The sequence below is a fragment of the Gasterosteus aculeatus genome, chromosome 9 (assembly GCF_964276395.1).
Source record: "Gasterosteus aculeatus chromosome 9, fGasAcu3.hap1.1, whole genome shotgun sequence".
Taxonomy (NCBI): Eukaryota; Metazoa; Chordata; class Actinopteri; order Perciformes; family Gasterosteidae; genus Gasterosteus; species Gasterosteus aculeatus.
Genome location: NC_135696.1, coordinates 2,379,593 through 2,405,301, shown reverse-complemented (window position 1 = coordinate 2,405,301; position 25,709 = coordinate 2,379,593). Strand labels below are relative to the sequence as shown.

The following is a 25,709-nucleotide window of genomic DNA, read 5'->3' as shown; positions in this document are numbered from 1 at the left end:
GAAACACTAGAAACATGTCGAATGTCCAGGACATTCGACAATGACGCGACAAGTGACAGGAGACACACACGGCTTGAATACACTAGGGAGGTGCAGGTGATTGAACACAGGTGGAAACAATCAGAAAATCACAGGGGATGACAGGACAAGGCAGGAAGTAAAGTTACCCGGGGAGATAAGAAGCAGAAACTACAAAATACGACAGGAAATAACCCACACCGTGACAGCATTTTTATTATCAATTCTTCTCCTTGTTTTTGTATTAATTGTGGCTCTGTCTTTCGAATTGAATATCGTGTTTTTATATCACAGCATTTTTATTTATTTTTTCGGTCTTCTTTTGCCTTTCAGTTTTGTCAGTGTTATTAATAATGAGGATTTTGTATTATGGAATTATTTATTATAATTGTCATTATTTTTTCTGACAATGTTATATCCTGTTATTGGGATGATGATTGCTTTTTATTATTTTTACCAGAGTTATTAATGTTTTTAGTATAACAGTAATTGTTGCTGGATGCTGGGTGGGCGTCATGGGGATGGAGGGTGGTGGTCATGGGATGGAGTGGGGCGTCATGGGGATGGAGGTTATGGGATGGAGTAGGGCTTTGATTTCGTTATTGTGCACCGCACGGCCCTTGATTACTTTCTACCAGTCGGTCCGACTAATGCCGGATCTTGCCTCCATCAGCTGTTCTTACTCCCTCGGGCGTCCGCTAAATTGCTCATGACGTCTTTTCCCGGAAAATAGCTTTACCCCCTTTACTACCTTTTGCCTGGGTTTCCTCCTGTTGTATTAAATCTAACTAGCCGCTGGAAATAAAGGAAGAACCACAACTGGGTACAAAAACCAAGTGCTTTACTCAAAGAAATACTCGCAGAATACAAATTCTCGTGGAATATCCACAATACTGGAAGTGTGCTCGCTATATATCAATTTACGTACCGTTCTTCTCTTCTCTACACATATTCTATGAGAAATACCTATGTTTGACTTCACAATTGGTGGTCCAGGGAGGAAGGAGGGCGTCATGTGGATGGAGGGTGGATTTAATGGGGATGGAGGGTGGTGGTCCAGGGAGGAAGGAGGGCGTCATGTGGATGGAGGGTGGATTTAATGGGGATGGAGGGTGGTGGTCATGGGATGAAGGAGGGCGTCATGTAGATGGAGGGTGGATGTAATGGGGATGGAGGGTGGTGGTCCAGGGATGGAGGAGGGCGTCATGTGGATGGAGGGTGGATGTAATGGGGATGGAGGGTGGTGGTCATGGGATGAAGGAGGGCGTCATGTAGATGGAGTGTGGGTTTAAAGGGGATGGAGGGTGGTGGTCATGGGATGAGGGAGGGCGTAATGTAGATGGAGGGTGGATTTAATGGGGATGGAGGGTGGTGGTCATGGGATGAAGGAGGGCGTCATGTAGATGGAGGGTGGATGTAATGGGGATGGAGGGTGGTGGTCCAGGGAGGAAGGAGGGCGTCATGTGGATGGAGGGTGGATTTAATGGGGATGGAGGGTGGTGGTCATGGGATGAAGGAGGGCGTCATGTAGATGGAGGGTGGATTTAATGGGGATGGAGGGTCGTGGTCCAGTGAGGAAGGAGGGCGTCATGTGGATGGAGGGTGGATGTAATGGGGATGGAGGGTGGTGGTCCAGGGATGGAGGAGGGCGTCATGTGGATGGAGGGTGGATGTAATGGGGATGGAGGGTGGTGGTCATGGGGATGGAGGGTGGTGGTCATGGGATGAAGGAGGGCGTCATGTAGATGGTGGGTGGATTTAAAGGGGATTGAGGGTGGTGGTCATGGGATGAAGGAGGGCGTAATGTAGATGGAGGGTGGATTTAATGGGGATGGAGGGTGGTGTTCATGGGATGAAGGAGGGCGTCATGTGGATGGAGGGTGGATGTAATGGGGATGGAGGGTGGTGGTCATGGGATGAAGGAGGGCGTCATGTAGATGGAGGGTGGATTTAATGGGGATGGAGGGTGGTGGTCCAGGGAGGAAGGAGGGCGTCATGTGGATGGAGGGTGGATTTAATGGGGATGGAGGGTGGTGGTCATGGGATGAAGGAGGGCGTCATGTGGATGGAGGGTGGATTTAATGGGGATGGAGGGTGGTGGTCATGGGATGGAGGAGGGCGTCATGTGGATGGGTGGTGGATGTAATGGGGATGGAGGGTGGTGGTCCAGGGATGGAGGAGGGCGTCATGTGGATGGAGGGTGGATGTAATGGGGATGGAGGGTGGTGGTCATGGGGATGGAGGGTGGTGGTCATGGGATGAAGGAGGGCGTCATGTAGATGGAGGGTGGATTTAAAGGGGATGGAGGGTGGTGGTCATGGGATGAAGGAGGGCGTAATGTAGATGGAGGGTGGATTTAATGGGGATGGAGGGTGGTGGTCCAGGGAGGAAGGAGGGCGTCATGTGGATGGAGGGTGGATTTAATGGGGATGGAGGGTGGTGGTCATGGGATGAAGGAGGGCGTCATGTAGATGGAGGGTGGATGTAATGGGGATGGAGGGTGGTGGTCCAGGGATGGAGGAGGGCGTCATGTGGATGGAGGGTGGATGTAATGGGGATGGAGGGTGGTGGTCATGGGATGAAGGAGGGCGTCATGTAGATGGAGTGTGGGTTTAAAGGGGATGGAGGGTGGTGGTCATGGGATGAGGGAGGGCGTAATGTAGATGGAGGGTGGATTTAATGGGGATGGAGGGTGGTGGTCATGGGATGAAGGAGGGCGTCATGTAGATGGAGGGTGGATTTAATGGGGATGGAGGGTGGTGGTCCAGTGAGGAAGGAGGGCGTCATGTGGATGGAGGGTGGATGTAATGGGGATGGAGGGTGGTGGTCCAGGGATGGAGGAGGGCGTCATGTGGATGGAGGGTGGATGTAATGGGGATGGAGGGTGGTGGTCATGGGATGAAGGAGGGCGTCATGTAGATGGAGTGTGGGTTTAAAGGGGATGGAGGGTGGTGGTCATGGGATGAGGGAGGGCGTAATGTAGATGGAGGGTGGATTTAATGGGGATGGAGGGTGGTGGTCATGGGATGAAGGAGGGCGTCATGTAGATGGAGGGTGGATGTAATGGGGATGGAGGGTGGTGGTCCAGGGAGGAAGGAGGGCGTCATGTGGATGGAGGGTGGATTTAATGGGGATGGAGGGTGGTGGTCATGGGATGAAGGAGGGCGTCATGTAGATGGAGGGTGGATTTAATGGGGATGGAGGGTCGTGGTCCAGTGAGGAAGGAGGGCGTCATGTGGATGGAGGGTGGATGTAATGGGGATGGAGGGTGGTGGTCCAGGGATGGAGGAGGGCGTCATGTGGATGGAGGGTGGATGTAATGGGGATGGGGGGTGGTGGTCATGGGGATGGAGGGTGGTGGTCATGGGATGAAGGAGGGCGTCATGTAGATGGTGGGTGGATTTAAAGGGGATTGAGGGTGGTGGTCATGGGATGAAGGAGGGCGTAATGTAGATGGAGGGTGGATTTAATGGGGATGGAGGGTGGTGTTCATGGGATGAAGGAGGGCGTCATGTGGATGGAGGGTGGATGTAATGGGGATGGAGGGTGGTGGTCATGGGATGAAGGAGGGCGTCATGTAGATGGAGGGTGGATTTAATGGGGATGGAGGGTGGTGGTCCAGGGAGGAAGGAGGGCGTCATGTGGATGGAGGGTGGATTTAATGGGGATGGAGGGTGGTGGTCATGGGATGAAGGAGGGCGTCATGTGGATGGAGGGTGGATTTAATGGGGATGGAGGGTGGTGGTCATGGGATGGAGGAGGGCGTCATGTGGATGGATGGTGGATGTAATGGGGATGGAGGGTGGTGGTCCAGGGATGGAGGAGGGCGTCATGTGGATGGAGGGTGGATGTAATGGGGATGGAGGGTGGTGGTCATGGGGATGGAGGGTGGTGGTCATGGGATGAAGGAGGGCGTCATGTAGATGGAGGGTGGATTTAAAGGGGATGGAGGGTGGTGGTCATGGGATGAAGGAGGGCGTAATGTAGATGGAGGGTGGATTTAATGGGGATGGAGGGTGGTGGTCCAGGGAGGAAGGAGGGCGTCATGTGGATGGAGGGTGGATTTAATGGGGATGGAGGGTGGTGGTCATGGGATGAAGGAGGGCGTCATGTAGATGGAGGGTGGATGTAATGGGGATGGAGGGTGGTGGTCCAGGGATGGAGGAGGGCGTCATGTGGATGGAGGGTGGATGTAATGGGGATGGAGGGTGGTGGTCATGGGATGAAGGAGGGCGTCATGTAGATGGAGTGTGGGTTTAAAGGGGATGGAGGGTGGTGGTCATGGGATGAGGGAGGGCGTAATGTAGATGGAGGGTGGATTTAATGGGGATGGAGGGTGGTGGTCATGGGATGAAGGAGGGCGTCATGTAGATGGAGGGTGGATTTAATGGGGATGGAGGGTGGTGGTCCAGTGAGGAAGGAGGGCGTCATGTGGATGGAGGGTGGATGTAATGGGGATGGAGGGTGGTGGTCCAGGGATGGAGGAGGGCGTCATGTGGATGGAGGGTGGATGTAATGGGGATGGAGGGTGGTGGTCATGGGATGAAGGAGGGCGTCATGTAGATGGAGGGTGGATTTAAAGGGGATTGAGGGTGGTGGTCATGGGATGAAGGAGGGCGTGATGTAGATGGAGGGTGGAATCAATGGGGATGGAGGGTGGTGTTCATGGGATGAAGGAGGGCGTCATGTGGATGGAGGGTGGATGTAATGGGGATGGAGGGTGGTGGTCATGGGATGAAGGAGGGCGTCATGTAGATGGAGGGTGGATGTAATGGGGATGGAGGGTGGTGGTCCAGGGATGGAGGAGGGCGTCATGTGGATGGAGGGTGGATGTAATGGGGATGGAGGGTGGTGGTCATGGGATGAAGGAGGGCGTCATGTAGATGGAGTGTGGGTTTAAAGGGGATGGAGGGTGGTGGTCATGGGATGAGGGAGGGCGTAATGTAGATGGAGGGTGGATTTAATGGGGATGGAGGGTGGTGTTCATGGGATGAAGGAGGGCGTCATGTGGATGGAGGGTCGATGTAATGGGGATGGAGGGTGGTGGTCATGGGATGAAGGAGGGCGTCATGTAGATGGAGGGTGGATGTAATGGGGATGGAGGGTGGTGGTCCAGGGATGGAGGAGGGCGTCATGTGGATGGAGGGTGGATGTAATGGGGATGGAGGGTGGTGGTCATGGGGATGGAGGGTGGTGGTCATGGGATGAAGGAGGGCGTCATGTAGATGGAGGGTGGATTTAAAGGGGATTGAGGGTGGTGGTCATGGGATGAAGGAGGGCGTAATGTAGATGGAGGGTGGATTTAATGGGGATGGAGGGTGGTGTTCATGGGATGAAGGAGGGCGTCATGTGGATGGAGGGTGGATGTAATGGGGATGGAGGGTGGTGGTCATGGGATGAAGGAGGGCGTCATGTAGATGGAGGGTGGATTTAATGGGAATGGAGGGTGGTGGTCATGGGATGAAGGAGGGCGTCATGTAGATGGAGGGTGGATGTAATGGGGATGGAGGGTGGTGGTCATGGGATGGAGGAGGGCGTCATGTGGATGGATGGTGGATGTAATGGGGATGGAGGGTGGTGGTCCAGGGATGAAGGAGGGCGTCATGTGGATGGAGGGTGGATGTAATGGGGATGGAGGGTGGTGGTCATGGGGATGGAGGGTGGTGGTCATGGGATGAAGGAGGGCGTCATGTAGATGGAGTGTGGGTTTAAAGGGGATGGAGGGTGGTGGTCATGGGATGAAGGAGGGCGTCATGTAGATGGAGGGTGGATGTAATGGGGATGGAGGGTGGTGGTCATGGGATGGAGGAGGGCGTCATGTGGATGGAGGGTGGATTTAATGGGGATGGAGGGTGGTGGTCATGGGATGGAGGAGGGCGTCATAAGGATGGATGGTGGATGTAATGGGGATGGAGGGTGGTGGTCCAGGGATGGAGGAGGGCGTCATGTGGATGGAGGGTGGATGTAATGGGGATGGAGGGTGGTGGTCATGGGGATGGAGGGTGGTGGTCATGTAGATGAAGGAGGGCGTCATGTAGATGGAGGGTGGATTTAAAGGGGATGGAGGGTGGTGGTCATGGGATGAAGGAGGGCGTAATGTAGATGGAGGGTGGATTTAATGGGGATGGAGGGTGGTGTTCATGGGATGAAGGAGGGCGTCATGTGGATGGAGGGTGGATGTAATGGGGATGGAGGGTGGTGGTCATGGGATGAAGGAGGGCGTCATGTAGATGGAGGGTGGATTTAATGGGGATGGAGGGTGGTGGTCCAGGGAGGAAGGAGGGCGTCATGTGGATGGAGGGTGGATTTAATGGGGATGGAGGGTGGTGCTCATGGGATGAAGGAGGGCGTCATGTAGATGGAGGGTGGATGTAATGGGGATGGAGGGTGGTGGTCCAGGGATGGAGGAGGGCGTCATGTGGATGGAGGGTGGATGTAATGGGGATGGAGGGTGGTGGTCATGGGATGAAGGAGGGCGTCATGTAGATGGAGGGTGGATTTAAAGGGGATGGAGGGTGGTGGTCATGGGATGAAGGAGGGCGTAATGTAGATGGAGGGTGGATTTAATGGGGATGGAGGGTGGTGTTCATGGGATGAAGGAGGGCGTCATGTGGATGGAGGGTGGATGTAATGGGGATGGAGGGTGGTGGTCATGGGATGAAGGAGGGCGTCATGTGGATGGAGGGTGGATGTAATGGGGATGGAGGGTGGTGGTCATGGGATGAAGGAGGGCATCATGTAGATGGAGGGTGGATTTAATGGGGATGGAGGGTGGTGGTCCAGGGAGGAAGGAGGGCGTCATGTGGATGGAGGGTGGATTTAATGGGGATGGAGGGTGGTGGTCATGGGAAAGGAGGGCGTCATGTAGATGGAGGGTGGATGTAATGGGGATGGAGGGTGGTGTTCATGGGAAAGGAGGGCGTCATGTAGATGGAGGGTGGATGTAATGGGGATGGAGGGTGGTGGTCATGGGATGGAGGAGGGCGTCATGTAGATGAAGGGTGGATGTAATGGGGACGGAGGGTGGGGGTCACGGTGATTAATGAGACTATAAATCCCCCTAAAAAACAGCCCCCCCTGAAGGTCTGAGAGCTGTTTCTTTTTGTGAGGGGATCAAGCCCCCCTGCGCCAGCTCCTCCTTAAAGTTGATGACAAAATACAAAAAAAAAAACATTTACTTACGTCCACGTTTAACAAATCTAGTAGTTTTTGTAATTATTAGTTCCGCGGCTGTGGAATCAGTGGAATGTTAATTAATATTTATATTTCATTGACGTAGGAGGATGATTGATGGTATGTTTTACGGCTCATGAAGGGTTCCTTTGTGATGGTAAACCTGCCGTACTCACTCCACCACACACCACAGGTTTGTTTGTGTCAGCGCTCCTCGTGCAGTTTGCTTTCAGTCTATTTCCCAAAGATCAGCGCAGGAATATAAATGGTTCTTTCAAGATGTTCTTTCTACTCCATAAATGCTTCCGTGGATCTGTGATCTTGTCAGAATACGTTATTCAGTGAATGAAAGAGACACTTGATTCCTTATGAAGTGAAAGTGTTCTTCTAAACACAGTGAAATCCAATTTTACTGAGTATAAAGGAGATACATTTGTCTCAAGGAAAGGATATTGGATTTCACTCTTTTTGATACAAAATTAATTTAATTTTTAATTTGAATCAATATCTGTATTGAAAGCTTAATCCATAATTACCGAAACAGGAAAATAGAAAAGCTCAAACAGGCAGTGCAAAGAGAGAGAGAGAGCAGAGAATTGAAACAGGGACTTCCCTGAGCCTCCATCATCTACAGGGAGATAAAAAAAAACCTCTCACACGCTGCCTCCCACACACACACACACACACACGCACACGCACACGCACACCGAGCGGAGAGCGAGCCTCACACCACACAGACAAAGGGACTGTACCTCGACACGATGGAGGAAAACATGGATGATTCTCAGAGCCAGAAAGGTAAGACGCAAGAGTAGTTGTTCATCTGATTTGTATTAATCAGCCGTGCCTTTTGTCCTGTCCATGCGTTGCTCTCGACACCGTGGGGGTCCTTTGTGTGTGCAGTGGGCAGGGACAGAAGACAGCGTACATGTCCCGCAGAAAGAACAAATCTTTGTATGTTTCGTTGACCCGTTTTCCTCATCGTTTCATCTCCCAGCCGAAAGGGAAACGCAGCAAACCATCTATACGTCTGCTCACCACAATAACGCCCATTACGTAACTCTTTTATGTTTGTCTTTTGCGAAGGGACGCATTAATAAGCAGGTTGTTTGGGTCGACGGGGGTGGGGGGTGGGGGGGGGGAGGAGATGGCCCAGCAGGGTTGGTGTTGTTTTGGAGAATGCACTGACAGATGGACGGACAGATGGATGGATGGACGGACGGATGGATGGATGGATGTCCGGACAGACGGAAGGATGGATGGAGGAGTAGGTGGGAGTGGCAAGGGGTGGGGGTGGGAGGGGGGTGGGGGGTACGAGAGTGTGAGGAAAAACCTTCCAGGGGAGAGCTGATTGATGGCTGCATCGGGATTCTCTTTGTTAGGCTTCGTTGTCGATGCTCCGAGCGCCTTTCCCTCCTTTTCTCTCGCTCTCCCTTTTTTTCAGCTGTCGGTGTCGCCCCCCCCCCCTCCCCCCCGCCCCTCCATTTTCTCCTTATCTCTCCATCACTAGCCGTCTCACTTAATACATGGGGCTTCATCCTCATTCATCTTTATTTCACATAGAGACTTTTCAGCTCTGTCTTATTTGCTCCGTTTGTCTTTTTCTGTCTCTAAGCCTCTATTTTGCCCCCCCCCCCCCCCCCCCCCCCCCCACCCTTTCTTTCCCCCCTTTTTTTTAAAACTAATTTCTAATCACACACGTTGAAACAGAAGCAATCTCCGTCTGTATGTGTTATTTTCAGAGCCCACATTCATATTTTTATTGCATTTAATTGTTTTTGCTGTCAGCGTTAAAAATGGGCGTGTCCATATTCTTCATTTACCTTCATTCAGAAATCGTGTTTGCTGCTTCAACTAATTCAGAAATGTATTCGAGGACGGAAGCAAAATAAGCAATTAAAGGCATTTATCACACTATTCAGGTTTATTAACACTGTATCCATGGTAACACGGCTGTCGGAGTTGTGTCCCGTTGTGTGATTGGAGGATTCATGTTTTTCTGGACGGAAACCTGTTTGAACCAATCAGAAAGCCTGATGTGGAGACATGATGTTTCACGTAAACAAGATGGGAGTTCTTTTTTTCTTAATTTTCTCACCTTCCGTTGGTCCTTTCTGGTTCCCCTCCCACATCTGCGTCATTCATCGCTTTCTAACCCCCCCCCCCTCCCCTCCCCCCCTCTCCTTATCTTTTCGTTTGATGAATGGGATGAGGACATCTGACAAAATGCAGGTGTGTTTCCCTGTGTGATGGAATCTGCTGGGTCAGAGATGGGGACTGTGTGATTCTATCAAACAAGGCAGAGACATGGGGAGGCGTACGGAATTATTCAGCATTTCATTTTGGATGTGAGCATGTGATTTTGTCTCATTGGGGGATCCACACATTATTCTAGAATGTGTGTGAAATTGTGCACAAGGCCTTGCTTCCCTAATGTTCATCAATGTGCGCCCTTGTGACCTTTGACATCTAAGATTAACTGTTTCTTTTCCTATTTTACTGAACTTGGCTAAACACAGAAATTGTCATTAATGATGATAAATCTTTGTGCCAAATGTAGAATTCTAAAGCCTTGTGATTATTATACAGCACAGCCACACGTCTTAAGACCAAGATCGCAATAACCAATAGATTCAATGGATTATCTTGTTAGTTCATTGGTTGTAAATGAATTGATACACTGTCTGTTACCAGTGACGTGGTGTGAGTTCCACAGACTGCGGTGGAGCTGAGTGGTGTACTCACCTATTGGCGGTTGCAGTCATGCTACTGAAAGTGGACTTTGTGTATTTGCCTCGTATCCATTTCATTATCATGACCACTAATAGAAAGGAACTTAATGGAATGAGGACTCGGTCAATACAAATTGACTTGCGGGCCCCCGGATGGTGTGAGAGGTGACGGGCGCAGGAGACAGGAAGAAGCAGAGCAGGTCTGAGCTGCTGCATCTCTCTGCAGTCAACTCTGTTGCCTTCTGTTGCGAGCTCATCGAACGGCTTTCAGACACTACGAGCCGCTGGATAACTGCGCTGTATTATGGCCAATAGCGGGTGGAATCATCAAAAACCATCATCATCACTCCGTTGGTCCAACCGACTCCTTGATTAAGACATCATCAGTTTCTGGGAATGACCGTCATGAAATGTATTTAACGCACATAACACAAATCAAAATATATCGGGGAGATTGCTGTGAAATGTTCTGCGCACATCTTGGACACGCTCTTGGTATTCAGATCGTCATCTCTCTGAATAAGAATCTCAAAATGTGACGAGCAGATGGATGTGAAGTTTTTCAGGGCTGTTCTTCGTCCCGATGGGAAAAACAAAACCCTCTCGCGCCGCCACCAGATTTTCATCATCACGGCTAAAGGATCAAATACATGTGGGTGTAGAGTTGTTGCCGGGGGTGGAGTTTTTTTTTAGATATTTTCATCTTTTCATGCACAGAGAGAGAGAAAGCTCGGCTACATAAAGGTGTGGATTTGGGACACATTAGGAGCTTGAATGTTTCAGGTGGTTATTCTGTGGATGGAAACATCACCACAATCCACCTCTTTACCATTTGTATTAAAGAGGGTTGGCGCCAATTCTCCAAAAACTATTTTTGGGGGGATTTTAATTTTAACAGTAAGAACATACGATGAATTAAAATGGTGTTAGCCTCTGAATTTGTGCCCCGCATTCCTTTAATATTCTACAATGCATCTGATTTTAGTTTTAACTTCTTATGTAATTTAATATTAATAATTTACCACCTATAAGAAAATGTTTGTGTTTTCATAACTGATAACTGTGGCAAACATTCCCTGTGAGTGTCCTCTCTAAACATCAGCTGATTGCTGCTCCTGTTGAAACGGGATTACTGTGGCGTCCCGGGGGCTCCCCCCCCCCCCCCCTTTGTGTCTCCGTGGCCTCTGCTCCTGTAAAACGGGTCCTGCAGACGTCACAGCCCTTGTTGACAGAAAATACATAGCTGCATCAAGTGACTCGGGGATGAAGGAGGATGCTCGCTTTCCACTTGTTCTTCTCATACAGTGATTTCAGAGGCAGCTGAACACTGAACACTCAACACAGTCTGATCTCAAGCTACCGTGAATGCAGGTGAAAAGCATCCAGCAACAACACATGATGTATAAACTAATATCTAATGTCACGGTCGGTGTATTCAAAAATAATTTTATTTTGAGATTTGAGATGGTTTTTGTTGTTGTTGTTGTTGTTGTTGGTGTTTTATTCCGGCTCCATGTGAAATATATTTTACCTTTTCAAATGATCAGCTGGTTCCTTGGCTACTTCAACCACAGCAACAGCTGTTTGTGTATTTATTATTGATGAATACAGCATCTATGAATAATACAGGTAACAGTAGCATCTGTCTTTATGTCATCACATAAGAACACTGGTGGCTGTGAGTGAGTGATGGATGAGGAGGCAGGGAGGGATTAGTCCATGCCAGCACAACCCTGTGTGCGTGTGTGTGTCACAAAAGGACCTTCTCCAAATCTGCTTCCGACTTGAACCGAACAGCATTATTTGATTTTTAAAGGTAATCATATATTCTTGGTTCCGCCCCATTTTGCCCCACTGAAGCTCAGTGGAAAGAATGCAGGGAGGCCGGACTTGTCATGTTGTGTTAGAACAGGCCTTTGAACATCAAGTTGAATGTGTGTGTCTTTGCTGTATGTGAGCGTGTGGGTGTGCGTGTGCGTGTGCCAGGTATGTCAGAAAGAAAGACACAGAGATACCTCAGTAATCCTCTCTCAGAGATAAGACACACACACACACACACACACACACACACACAATCAGGCCCGACAGCATTGCACAAATTGTTTCCCTAAAGAGCACATAGTCTTCATGTAGCACGTTGGGTGTGAGCAGCTAGCGAGGCGCTGTGTGCGTTAAACATGCAACACACAACAACGGGATCCGAGGTTTGCTCAAACTTGGTCGTGGAGGCGACAGGAGGAGAACTTCGTTGGATGATCAGAAAGAAAAGGTCGGACATATGTGGATATGAATCAAGCCCTAGCGGTGGGGATACATCGAGTGAAAAGGAAAATTCTAGCGCAGGATCAACGTGTTGGGAGGACCAACGGACTTTGGTTTCCATAAATCATATTTAATTGTCATCCACACAGAAACAACCAGAAACGTACGCAATGACATTACCAATATTTAACATTAAAAAAGATTTCATCGATGTATAATATAAATGAATTAATAAAGCAATGAATGAACCATAACACAAAGCTGCAGTAAACAACAGCCTGTATAAAGACAAAGAAAGGGATATAATGGATACAACACATTACATTATATCAGAATGATGTTGGTTTCCCCTCTAAATGTAGCAGATACATTCATGTGTTTTTGAATAACAGGGCAGCGGATGGATTATTGTGCATCTGGAACCATTCCCTCTAAACAAAGAAAACCTCCACAGACCCCCCCCGCCCCCACTTCAGCAGGTCACGGCGCCTATCCGGGGTGCGGAGCCCCCATGCGGGAACATGGTGGGGATTAAAACATGAATGTATTCAGGACACTCAAACACAAACACACACACAAACGCACAATGTCTATGCAGCAATGGACACACAAGACACAAACACGCGAAGCCCTCGCTCCAAAGAACCGTCACACGTTCTCATGAAAGCACGTTAAAAGGCCCATTTCACGAACAATGAGGCCCGTGAATCCTAAAACGGTGCCAAATGGTGTGAAATGTTCCTCTTTGATCCTCCGTAGTCGCCTCATAGAGACACGTCCAAATTGGACGATTGGACATTTTCCCTAAACGGAGACAATCGTGAAGCTGAAGGCTGACTTGGTCTTTATGGAAATGACTTTCTGTGAGTTCACTGCTCCGTCTGTGTGTGTGTGTGTGTGTGTGTGTGTGTGTGTGTGTGTGAGAATGTGCATCAGACTGACTGTAACGTTCGCAGAGCCGCACTGTTGCCATGACAATGCTACAGGCAAAGTGGGTCAGCAAGCTCCCGCCACACCCCTGTTGGCATGGCAACACGGCTGCTCCATTAAACCTGAGCAGCAGGATGACTCACACACAACAGGAAGAGATGGGGGGGGGGGGGGGGGGGGCGGGAGAGCGTTGCTTGTGCGGTTGTCTGTGGGATCGCTGGTCCACACGCCGTGGAGCTGCAGCCAGTCGGCCTGTGGACTCACTGCGGAGAGCGCGTGCGTCTTCAAACGGACATGTCCGCCGTGGAGACGTATGAAGAAAGCAGGGGACGTGAAGGCAGGGTAATCCCGCCTTAAGCGGAATGTCATTTCAACACCGACCTCAAGTGGGGGGGGTCATATTCTGTGAGATCATAAGAGGAAACGGCACTAAATCAGGAGACCAAAACTCCTTGTGGAAATCCATTGACCGCAGCATTTCTTGCTCTGAAAGACTTTGAATAGATGTGAGTAGACTTGAGGTGCTTTTTGGAGGCCGTATCCAGCAGCTGTGAGTGGATCTGTGGCTGAAGAGACGCCCACAGTTCTCACACCAGTCACATGTGGTGGCGGTCACTTGATTAAAGCCCTAAACTCTCCTCACCGCTCCGTTTAATTCTCCCTTTTAAATGCACATTGCAAGGCAGACCAGTGAGTGAGACGCAACAATCCTCATGGAATCAAATTATTTCTTACACGTCACATTGTCACATTGAACACAAGACGAAAACTTTGGTGTTATCTCCTGCCTCCTGATGGCGTCGTTACGTAACATTACAGCATTCACTTTCTTAAGGAGAACTTGCAACAAAGACGACCATCAAGTAAAATGATCAAAACCACAGCAGGACCCTGCAGTGTCCAGCGAGCACGCATGTTGTAAATACAGTTGGAACAAACATTCAGGAGCAACATTTAGATTTTAGTTTTATGTGAGTGACCTCACAAGATTTTGATGTTTTGTCTCCCCTCTACACAGTGGAAGTAAATGGAATTTCTTAGTGGCGCTCCCTGCGTCAACATCACATTACAGAAATGATGTGGCTGCTCTGGTCTATTCGGGTAGTTTTCTTTTTAAATTTAAACCATTCATTTGATGGGAGATGTTTTTGAATGTGTATGGAGATTAAAGTCATATTAAAACGTGTCTTCACATTGTGTCAGCGGGGCCTTTGTGTGAATGTGTACAATCTTTGTGTGTTTTCTATTCTTCATAGAGGAGATGAAGGCTGATAAATGACCAGACCTGTTTCATTTGATTATATTTGGTTAAACGCTGTGTGACTTTGTACCTTGTTGATCTTGTTGTCTTGCGCTCACCTCACATCACCGTGTGTGGATCCGTCCTCGGCTCTCTGGATCCTCACGAGTTCATCATCACATTCGAGTTGTTTTTCTTATTGACCGGTGTAGGACGGTTGTCAACCTTACATCCCTGTCTCTCTCTGTGGCTGTTAAGGCTGTAAGGAGTGCTGTGAGCGATGCGTGGGCAGTCTGCCCTGGGCCTCCCTCATTGCCACCGTTCTGCTCTACATGGGCGTGGCCTTGTTCTGTGGCTGTGGCCACGAGGCGCTGAGCGGGACCGTCGCCATCCTACAAAACTACTTTGAAGTCGTCCGAGCACCAGGAGAAACACTGGACGTGTTCACCATGTAAGTGACTCATTTTGCACCTTTATTTTGGCGGGGGATCAACAGATTTTACTTTGGGGTTTCCATGTTTCAGCACCGGGACACGACGATGATTTGCACAATTACATGACGTCCCTCTGTCATGCCAAACATGTCTCATCCCGGCACAGACCCGTCACACTCAAAAGTCAATCTCTTATCTTCTATGTACTTTACTGCTGATGTAGTCGTTTTTTTGTCCGTCCCTGACTTTTTTGTAGGACCATTGATGCTTTCTAGTAAACTCACGTTAAACTGTCCTTTAGAGAGTCACATCAAATCAGTAACAAAATCGGCCTACCACCACCTCAAAAATGTAGCACGACTACAGGGCTCATGTCAGCTCAAGACTTAGAAACACTTGTACTGCCTTTATAACTAGTAGGCTAGACTATTGGTCTCCTTGCAGGTCTACCAAAAAAAACTGTCTAGCAGCAGCGTTCTGAACAAGCTGGAGCTGCCTGAGTTCTAACAAAGACCAAAAAATGTGAGCACATTACACCAATTCTTAAATCCTTTCATTGGCTCCCAGTATGTCAGAGAATTAATTTCAAAATCCTACTGCTCACATATAAATCACTACATGGTTTAGGGCCAAAGTATATCACTGATATGCTTCCACTACATAAGCCTTCAAGATCACTAAGATCTTCTGACACCAATCTGTTAGTGATGCCCAGAGTAAATACAAATCATGGGAAAGCATCATTTAGTTACTACGCAACAAACAGCTGGAATAAACTTCCTGAAGATTTAAGACTTTAAGCCCCAACTCTGACCACGTTTGAAACAAGACTGAGAACTTTTATGTTCAGCTTCGCCTTCTGCTGAATTTTACCTACATTGCACTTTTAACCTCTGCTTTTAATTAAACAATTTAAATAAGATTTTAATTTATAATTTAATTTGCTGTTTTTAATTGTCTTTTAATTCCTGCACTTTATTTTCACTTTATTGTATGAAATGTTATGATGTGAAGCACTTTGAGTCTGCCTTGTGTATGAAAAGCGCTATACAAATAAAATTGCCTTGCCTTGCCTTTCAGCAGTCGATGTGAATCAAAACATGTCGAGAGAATCTGACTTAATTTGTCAGCAGTAGAAACACAGAATGGAACATGATTCTGTAGATTCATGCTTTAGAAAGGACACATTTACAAGTGGAGCGTCTTTGTTCGCCATAATTGTTATAAACAGAAAGAAATAGTAACACAAATGTAAATGTAAGTGAACATACATGTTTTTCCACGCAATGTAAAAACAAAATCACAAAAACAAACCAACCCAGACCCGGGACTCATCCTCCATCTTTAAATATTACCCCGTCTTTTGCATGCGAATGACATTCCAAGATGCAATCTAGCATGACCTAAACACGCCGCGCGTGTGCGTGTCCGCGTGTGTGCGCCCTCAACAGCATCGACATCCTGAAGTACATCATCTACGGCCTGGCGGCTGGATTCTTTGTGTTGGGCGTGCTGTTGCTGGTGGAGGGTTTCTTCACCACCGGAGCCATCAGGGATCTGTACGGGGAGTTCAAGATCTCCGCCTGCGGACGCTGCCTCACCGCATTCGTAAGGAACATCTCTCATCACTCTGTTACACTTCCAGATAAAGATGTTTTTGGGGGTAGTTGGGAGTAATGTGTATTAAAGGATTAGACTAATAAAAAGATATTTTTCCTTTGTCAATCCTTGCCACATGTAGGGGAGACCTGGACACGTGCCGTAATATTATTGATTGGAAACGAACCTCTACGGGGATTTCAACCTTTAGTTGCGGGTCAATCAGTTCACCCGTAGGGTCAAGTGGAGCTTTTTGCCAAATGTGCAGGAATTCCCTCAAGGTGTTCCCTGAGATATCGTGTTCCCTGACATTTTGTGTGTGTGAGAATGGACTGGATGGACAACCTAAAAACGTGGACGCATGCAAACATAATGCTCACCATAATAATAACACAGCAACAGCAATGGAACAAACTATTTAAGAGTAACTTAAAGTCCATCAACTGCTCTCATGGCTGAGAGAAGAAACCCACTTCCAGCCACAGCAGCTTGGGCAATAGGCAAAGGGTAGTAATGCATTGGATGGATTTACTGTTCATCAGACAGTATGAGACAAAAACGACACCCTGGCTCATGCGCCTCTCTTCCTTTGGGAGGACAGCGGGAGCCGACTGACTGTGGCTGCTGCAGTAACTCAAATTGATCAAGCAGAAACTGCAGCCCCGTATGCCTCCGTACCGGCCATCTGCTCCCCCCCCCCCCCCCCCCGGCGTTATCCTCCTGCTGGCCTTCAGCTCCCTGTCCCTGTTTGCTGCAACCGGTGTCACATTGGCATGAAGACAGTTAGCAGGCGATCGTTAGCCAGCAAACCTGGCGTCCTCTAAATGCACTGTGCTGCGACCGCAGTGCCAAACAGTGGAAGAAGTGATAACGAGAGGCGAGGAGGGGGCTGCGACATCTAGACAACAACGTTCGGTGGCAGTTTGGGTTGCGTGTCCCCCGTTTACCTCCGGGCCGTCAGCCCGTCTCTTATTGGTCTCTCATCACTGACACAAACCCCATCTCATCTGTCACTCGCCGTATCTTTGCTCTGTGTTTGCAGTTGATGTTCCTGGCCTACCTGTTCTTCCTCGTGTGGCTCGGAGTGACAGCATTTGCCAGCCTGCCGGTCTTCATGTACTTCAACGTTTGGTCCATGTGTCAGAACACCAGCTTGACGGAGGGGGCCAACCTGTGCCTGGATCTGCGTCAGTTTGGTGGGTGCCATCTCTGAAATGGATGATGACTCGCCTCAGAAGCAGCGGTGTTCCACACAAGTCTTTGGTGGATGGTGCCATTGAGGTCGCAACCAAATGCCAAACATCTTGAAAGAAGCAAATGAATTTTCTCTACAGGGAAGTTGTTTTGAGTGCCAGTGAAGAAATACAGGTTATCAGAACCCTGTCATACCAAATCACTGACAGAACCCATTTTTCCTTCCACCAAATGCAGGCAACTTGCTTACAAACCCCATGTACAAACCTCTGTTTGACCAAATTACCAGTGGAATACTCACAGTGTTCAAAGAGCCACAATGGAGCCACAAACTAACCAGCACTTTCACGATTAATTGGATAATGTCGCCAAAACGCATTGAGATATCAACAAGCTGCAAACCAGTAACGATCCACAGTAAATTTGACAGAGGAATGGGTATTGACCATGCTGGGAATAAAAAATGATCCATGAATAAATGACGGGCTTGCTGTTGGATTTAGAGCAGCATACATTCGATACATCTGCCTACAATTCATACATGAAGGTCTAAGCGAGGGCTGCTTCCCTGAAGAAGTGCAGGTGGGCTATCGATGCCCCTTGCCACAAAAAAGCAGAAAATAATTATAATAATTTATAACCAAAAACAGCTTTGTGTTTAGTGGTAAATTATACAAACATGCGGCTATGACACAGCGACACAGTTCAATGAAAAGCCACAATGGAGGCATTTCACCCCTCAGCTCCTAATAAACATACCAGATTCAATGGGGCCTCCGGAGCCCGATGTTTGGCCCTAATGATAATAATACCAGCTATTTGAATTGGTCAGCGACGACCGAGGTGGGAGCTCGAGCACCGATAATGAATATTAGAGGAAAAGTAGGTCCTCCCATCCAACTTCTTCAGTAGGTCCTGCGCTTTGACTCTGTTGGTGCTCGGGCCCTGATACTTCTTTCAGTCTTAATAAAATATGCAGAGATTTGCACTTTCTTCTTTGCAATTAAGTAAACACAGCGGTTTATGGCACAGACAACATAGTAAAGCACTCAGTATGAAGTGAATGTTCCCTTCTTGTACACACCTTTAATCATGTCATCAATACATTTTGTATTTTAACAACATATTGTAATGATTCTGCAGAATTTGACATGACCCAGTTACAGCTCTGTCCGCCATCTCCAGTGTCCACATAGTACCAGAAGACACAGAATTAGTGTTGTCCTGCGGCACTGTCCTCTGCTGTCCAAAGGTTTTAACTGCCAATTGGCCTCCTGTTAGCAAAATAATTGTACTTGATCAACATTTGTCTATAATTCTGACTTTCATTGGATAAAATAGTTGGTTGAGGAAGGACTGGTTTCAACACTGATCGTTTTCACGACACTAGGATTATTTTCCAGCAGCCCACTGTGGTCACACTGTACAGGTCCACTGACCAACAATGCAACTCCATTGAAGAATACACGTCAGTCCATTTTATTAAATAATACATTTACTTAACCAGAGCTGCAGGAAAATAATGTTCAAGAGTTCTTCATTCATCCGCTCTCTTGCGAAACAACAATGTTTAACACCCTAACATCTTTGTCCATCAGGAGCGGTGACCATCTCTGAGGAGAGGAAGTTGTGTACTGGTTCCGAGAAGTTCGTCAAGATGTGTGAATCCAATGAGGTAAGAGGACATTTGAAGGGAAAGACCGATACATTCAAATACCATTTAGGATCAAAAAAATGAGACGTCTAAACTCCAATCACAAATAACTTGTGTGTTGCAGCTGGACTTAACCTTCCATCTATTCGTGTGCACACTGGCAGGAGCAGGAGCGGCTGTCATCGCCATGGTGAGGGCCATAACTCTCATTTACACCGTCTTAACCCACAAAGCATTTGTAGAACAAAGACATCATTTCTCTCCCCACTGTAATGAAAACCGCTAACATCGTTAGGGCCGGAATCCCAACCAAATATTGTTCTTCCAATGTTTACTATTCTTATTGTTGTAATTACTGTAATTTGTCTTTGAGCACAAAAACAAGATGCTTACTTGATGTCTCTGAATATGATTAAAAAAAACATGTTTAACCTTTATCTAAATTTGGAGACAAAAAATGAATAGCGGTAACATATAGAAATGAATGTTGTCTTTCTCCCTGATACCTCACCTCACCTAACAGAGGGTTTTTAATGATCATTTATTTTAAATCACTTTACTTAGTGACACCATATAAACATGTGCAAAATGTGTGTTCCACAATAACCCTAAATACTAATATACCATTGCATAATTATCCTAGGTTTTCACACTGGGAAGTGAAGTGCATAGGTTCCACTGTACACGCCAAAGGACATGTATGTTAATGGCTGCACAGTCACAGACTAAGAGAGACCAAACAGAAGATTCCGGTCACATGTTGTCATTGAAATGCACTTTAATAACAGAAGCAACGCGTATCGTTCAAGACTTAAGCCTCTTTAAAATGACCTGGAAGGCCGGAAACTCTCGCAGGCGACGTCTGATGGTCTTGGAAGTGCGGCGCCGCGCCGAGCTGTCAGCCCTCCACACACGTGCAATGGTGCTTTAATGAGCGCCCAAACAGAGACTGTGGGAGTCTTAATCTTTATGAACTTTAACAAACTCCTCCTTCAGGTGAAATCAGGTCAAATCGTGTCCCTCGAAGGGAAAACAACTTTGCAGTGAAAACATTATAGGCGTTTGCATTTCTATGGAATGTGGCTTGTCGTGGCGGGGCACAGAGTCAAAGTTAAGTTCCATTTCTGAGGCTCTTCAAACACCAATGTTGACTAATAGTCATAGCGCCCCCTACTGGGACCTGGAAATGACGTGTTTTGTCATTTGATTTGCTCCTGATACAAGGCTGAATGCCACGTCATTTGAAGAACTTGATCTTGCCTCCATGTGAAGGCATTGTTAACAGTCAAGTAAACAATAAAGAGGATGTTTGAGATGCTCTAAAACTGAAACGCAGCAGGTGTGTCAGATGAGATGGAAATAGACATCTGACGTGGGTTTCCGGTGAGCTGATCAAAATCTGTCTCACGCGCTGGATCCCATTTACGTACCAGTAAAGGTGTCAGTATGCACAAAAAAACCAACTGGAGGTTTGATTTCGTTTGTACTTGGTTCAACCGTGGCTTTTCCTCCCTTCTCCTGCAGGTCCATTTCCTGATGGCTCTGGCTGCCAACTGGGGCTATCTAAAGGACGCCAGCCGTTTGCAGAAGTATGAGGACATCAAATCCAAGGAGGAGCAGGAGCTGCATGACATCCACTCCACACGCTCCAAAGAACGTCTCAATGCCTACACATAGACAGACAGCCGCGAGAGGAACAACGCACACACACACAAACCCGTCTCACACACACACACACACACGCACACACGCACGTGGGCTGACAAAAGCCTTAGGATAGTGGAAACATACGGTACAAACAAAGACAAAACGACGACACAAACATGCGTTCAGAGACACTAATTGGGACATTATTAGGCGGGAATAATTTGTTGATGTAGGATGAAAACACACAAAAAAAGCATGCGGTAGATCTTTGGCTTAGGTGATCTGTGCTAACACTTTAGCATCCCACGCTGTTGGTTTGCGTCACGTGACGTGTCAAGTGACATCTTTACAGTAAACGTGAAAACGAGCAGAGACCAACGCGTCCTGGCAGATGGCGCCACCGATTACAAGCACCAACGTTTTGTGATCGTCCTCTTCAAATTGCTCCAAAAAGGGAAACCTTCCTAAATCTACTTTAAAAACGTTGTGATATTTGGCTCTGAAGTCCTGAAGCTTACGAGGCCTTGCCTCTCCCTTCTTAGGTTCTACCCACGACTCCCCAAAGTAGCTCTGCGGTGTGTGAAAGTGCAGAACAATCAACTGAGACTGGCAAGAGGTGCTAAAGAAATTGGTGAACTAATGTACAGTCAGTGTATGATATGGCACAATAAATATACAATATATTACACAAAGAACAAAGAATGACCAGAAGAACCCAAAGATTTTTTTAAACTTTAATTCAGTTGTTTTCGGTCTTAAGCGTGTAGTTAGTTTGGCCCAACTATGCTTTTTCCAGAGGGGAAAAAAAAAATCTAATATTTAGCCAAAACAGGTCACCGTGGTGACCAACGGAGCGTTGAGCTGTTAGCATGGCACACTAAAGTCAACAATCTACAGCAGGCACCAGGTCGAGCTGTGCGTCTACCACGCGGTGGCCGTACAACCGGGCGACGCCACCGTGGCGCCCGATAGCTCCAACGTCTGCTGACACGCGCAGAACACACAGACTCACCCACACAGGCACCCACGCACACACACATACATGTGGCTGAATGGTCGGTGTTTTGCAGGCAGTGTTGTATGTTGTTGTCATGCTCTGTCGTGTCGTTTCGCCACATTATGATGACTGGAAATGCAGAGAAATGTGATCCCCGAGGAACTGTGTACCTGCCAGGTACCGATGGGTAGCTTTGATACGTTTTCCTTTCCTGCCCTTCTCTTTTTTTACTCATCTTCCCTGCAGCCCCATCCATCCTGTTTCTCTATGTGACCTGCTCATCTTGAGCCCAGTTTCATTAGTTGTGAACTTTCAGACGAAAAGCCCCCACAAGGCCACCGGGAGGCCATTTAAACACCTACTGAAACGGGGCGTTGTCTTCTCCCTCTAGTTCCAGCAAGAACTGTCCTCAGAAACAGCACACGTTAACAGTATTACGTCTTTTGACTAGAGGCATGTTCTCATCCGCTTGAAAAAAATAATGTTTTCTTTCTCACTTTTCAAAATCTTGCCACGTTTTGTACCAGTAATAATTATGTACATTGTTAGCCTTGCTTTTTTCAAACGGGACAGCGGTAAGGTGATGTCACTTTCAAATGTTCAATTCATTGTGTGTTTCAGTGGTTCCGCACACATACAAATACGCACAAACACACGTAAACATTCCTGAGAGCTTCGATTCTTTCGATAACAATTAATGGTACGAGGGAGTGGTCTGAGAAAAGAGTACATTTATGAGACTAAAAGGGTATTCTTTGAGATTCAAAGTGGCAAATCTAGGAAAAACTAAATGTGACACATGCATCTTGAGTAGATGCTGTTGTAAAGGTTACAGGAAAGCACAGACAAAAGGTTTCATGTTTGCCTACACAAAGGTGTGTGACGGAACGGATGGATGGATGGACAGATTGACAGATGAATGGATGGAGAGATGGACGGATGGATGGATTTCTGATGGCATCCATCCATCCCTTTGCAAAGTAAAGCAATTTTGGCTCTTTTATAGAAAAATCATCACTATCTTCATCATTATTTTGCACTTAAACAATATTTTTCATAGTAACATTTATTTTTTCTGTATATGTACCACTTTATTTTCAGAGAATATCTCCTTTTAGCATACAGTACTCTCCACGCTTGATAGGTATTACAAATATTTTACCTCAATGGCCATAATGCTCCCTCCCACTAATGTGATCAAAATAAGCATCTATTTATTAGGTTGAATTTGGAAAGAAGTCTGGGCGATGTTTTGGTGTTTTGCATCATCTGAGTGCTGTAACCTGAGATTTAAAGTACTGACTCCGTAGAAGGTGAGGGAATGAGGGAGTGAGGAAATAGGAGACGAAGCTCCAGTGACTCCAGTATAAACGATCCTACGTGATCTATTTGTTTTGTATCAGCCAAACATTCAAAAACGACCAGCTGAAACATCACCATGATTCTGAAATGATTCCTGATTCCAGTTCAAACCTAAACTTGATGTGATATCAACTTGATAACTTGATATGCCGCTACCTCTTTCAGAGTCAGATCTGTGAGCGGCAACGACTTTAAACTCAAACGAGGTTTCTTTCATGCGGCACTTCTCATTTAAATACATTTGGAGAAATAAACGGAGGGAGTATAGCAGTGTTTCCTTTAGGGTTCGTTGGGCCACCATTCGGATCCGAGGGCTGTATGGAATGTTCTGGAATGGAGGATTCTCTATCTGCCAGTAGAGATGCTGAGGGGGAATTCAGCTCATCTTCGGAACGATGATGATGAGGGTTTTAGTGTTGAAGACATTCGTTATTGAAGGGTTTGATTTCATGAGACTACCAGCACACACACACACACACACACACACACACCCCACCACCGCCATCACTCTGAGCCGAAATTCATTGCTCTTTTACTTTTCACCTTTGACATTTCACCATTTTATTATCAACTTTTAATCTTTGAGACTTTTTAAATGTGAAATCATTTAATTAAAAAAAAAGTAAATGTGTTTTTTTTTGTTTTGTTCTTGCGGCCAGTATTGAGAACTGTACCTACATTAACTCTGTAAAAAGATCTACATATATGTGAAACAGACGACGTGAGCAGCCGGGGAGAATGTTTCCTATCGGTTACAGAGTCTGGAGGAGGTGGTCGAGCCTCTACTCCCTCAGAGAGCTGCTTTTACACACATGAAAGTATTTACAACACAACGCTGGTCCACAAATAGAAATGGAAAACTATTACATAAAGCAATAGCATCCAGTATGAGGTCCGATTCACTGCGTGATGATTTTCTCCTGCTAGTGGTTGTGTTGGCTACTTTAGACGTGGCATGAACATTTCAAAAACTAAAGCTGATACTTCCCGAACCACCAACCCTAACCCTAACGAAAACAATACTTATTTGCAATAAAAAAAGATTAAACAGCCAGTGGAGTCCTTCACGACGCTAAATTGGCCACAAGATGGCATCTCAGACTCGGATAATAATATATATATATTTTTTGTATTGAACCCCAAAAGGACGGAAGCCAGTGTTCACAAATGTCAGCGGAAACGTCCTCGTCAAACTACCTTTCAGTCGGTGTTCGTCACGCTGAACCCGAGGTGTCACTTATTGACACTAAACGGACGCACAAAGCCAGGCAACAAAACACGCAATAACACAGCCAGTGGCCGGGTGTCCACACGGGCTGCGGCTCAGCTGCCAAACCCTGTGGAATGCCCTTTATTCCTGCATGGTGTTGGTAAAGCACAGCTCACACCGGTTCTTTGTGTGTCGTAAATGCAGCTGAATTGGACAAAAACAAATGAATGCACACTTGGTGTGAAGGGAGACTCCGCCAGACTCGTCTCTCGTGCAGCTGCGTCTTGGCTGCATACAGTCAGTATTTTTAAGGGTCTAGTTTTCCAGTAACAGTATTCTATAATTTCATTGCCTGACAATGAATGTTTGTCAGTGTTTTTAACTTCAGATAAATGATAAAGTTTTTTGTGCACTTATTGAACATTTTGAGCCCCCCCCCCCTCTCTCTTTCCCCCCTCCTCCCCCCCTCCCCCCCTCCCTCTCCTCTCTCTCTTTGCCTCTCTCTTATTCTTGGTGTAAGTGCATTGAGCTCCCCATTGTGGGAACTGTGTATAGTCTTGCAGCATTGGTAATTATCTGAAGAAATAACAATGGTAAAAACAAACAAGTTCATAATAATGAATATACAGTAATGTTATTCTAGGTATATATATATAAAAGACAATGAATCTAGTTGTTGTTTGTGGCATGGTTATGCATTCAATGGTCATACTTTCAATGATTAAAATAATACAAAAGACGTTCATTTCACTGGCGCTGTTCTGCTGTTTGTTGTATTGTTTTGGACTTTTTTCCCCCCAGTTGTTCACTACCGGAGCCATAGATTATAGCATTTTGACGAAATCCACGCTGTAAACATCTGGCTTACAAGAGCACGGATCAATGATTGCTGGTCCTAAGTGATGTGATCACGGCGTTCTTTGTTGTTTAACCTACTAACTGCTTTGGCCACCCGTCATGATGCACCCACCTCTTCCTCATCCTCTTCTTCATTCGTGTCAGCTAGGTTAAAAATCACACAGCTCCGAACGTTTTAAACTCAGCTTATTGTTCTTTCACCACATTTGAATCCAAAAGGGACCCCAGTGAGATTTCCTTACTTCACAAGGTTAGCACCACGGAACCAGCAACAAGCTTATTCTGCCCGGCTCACACAGCAGTGTCCCCATCTGTGTTCAAGGCCGAATGATGATGATTTCAGGTTAGTTAAGTTTAAATCAGCACAATCACATTTTAAGGGGAAGAATGAAGCCTGGT

At 46.9% G+C, this 25,709-nt stretch overlaps 1 protein-coding gene across 1 annotated transcript; it reads left to right on the top strand.

Annotated features, from left to right (window-relative positions):
* The first annotated feature begins 7,795 nt into the window (after positions 1 to 7,795).
* On the top strand, positions 7,796 to 25,202 carry LOC120825018 (neuronal membrane glycoprotein M6-a). The gene is made up of 7 exons (XM_040186290.2): positions 7,796 to 7,989; positions 14,614 to 14,806; positions 16,241 to 16,397; positions 17,431 to 17,584; positions 19,181 to 19,257; positions 19,361 to 19,426; positions 20,761 to 25,202. The coding sequence occupies exons 1-7, from the start codon at positions 7,953 to 7,955 to the stop codon at positions 20,911 to 20,913; spliced, it is 837 nt and encodes a 278-aa protein (XP_040042224.1). The 5' UTR covers positions 7,796 to 7,952; the 3' UTR covers positions 20,914 to 25,202.
* Positions 25,203 to 25,709: the final 507 nt, after the last annotated feature.

Bases quoted from the DNA above. Each gene is read 5' to 3' on its own strand.
- LOC120825018 (XM_040186290.2), top strand. From the start codon at position 7,953: ATGGAGGAAAACATGGATGATTCTCAGAGCCAGAAAG. The intron at 17,585-19,180 runs GTGGGTGCCATC...TTTGTCCATCAG, and splicing joins CCTGGATCTGCGTCAGTTTG to GAGCGGTGACCATCTCTGAG. The intron at 19,258-19,360 runs GTAAGAGGACAT...TGTGTGTTGCAG, and splicing joins AGATGTGTGAATCCAATGAG to CTGGACTTAACCTTCCATCT.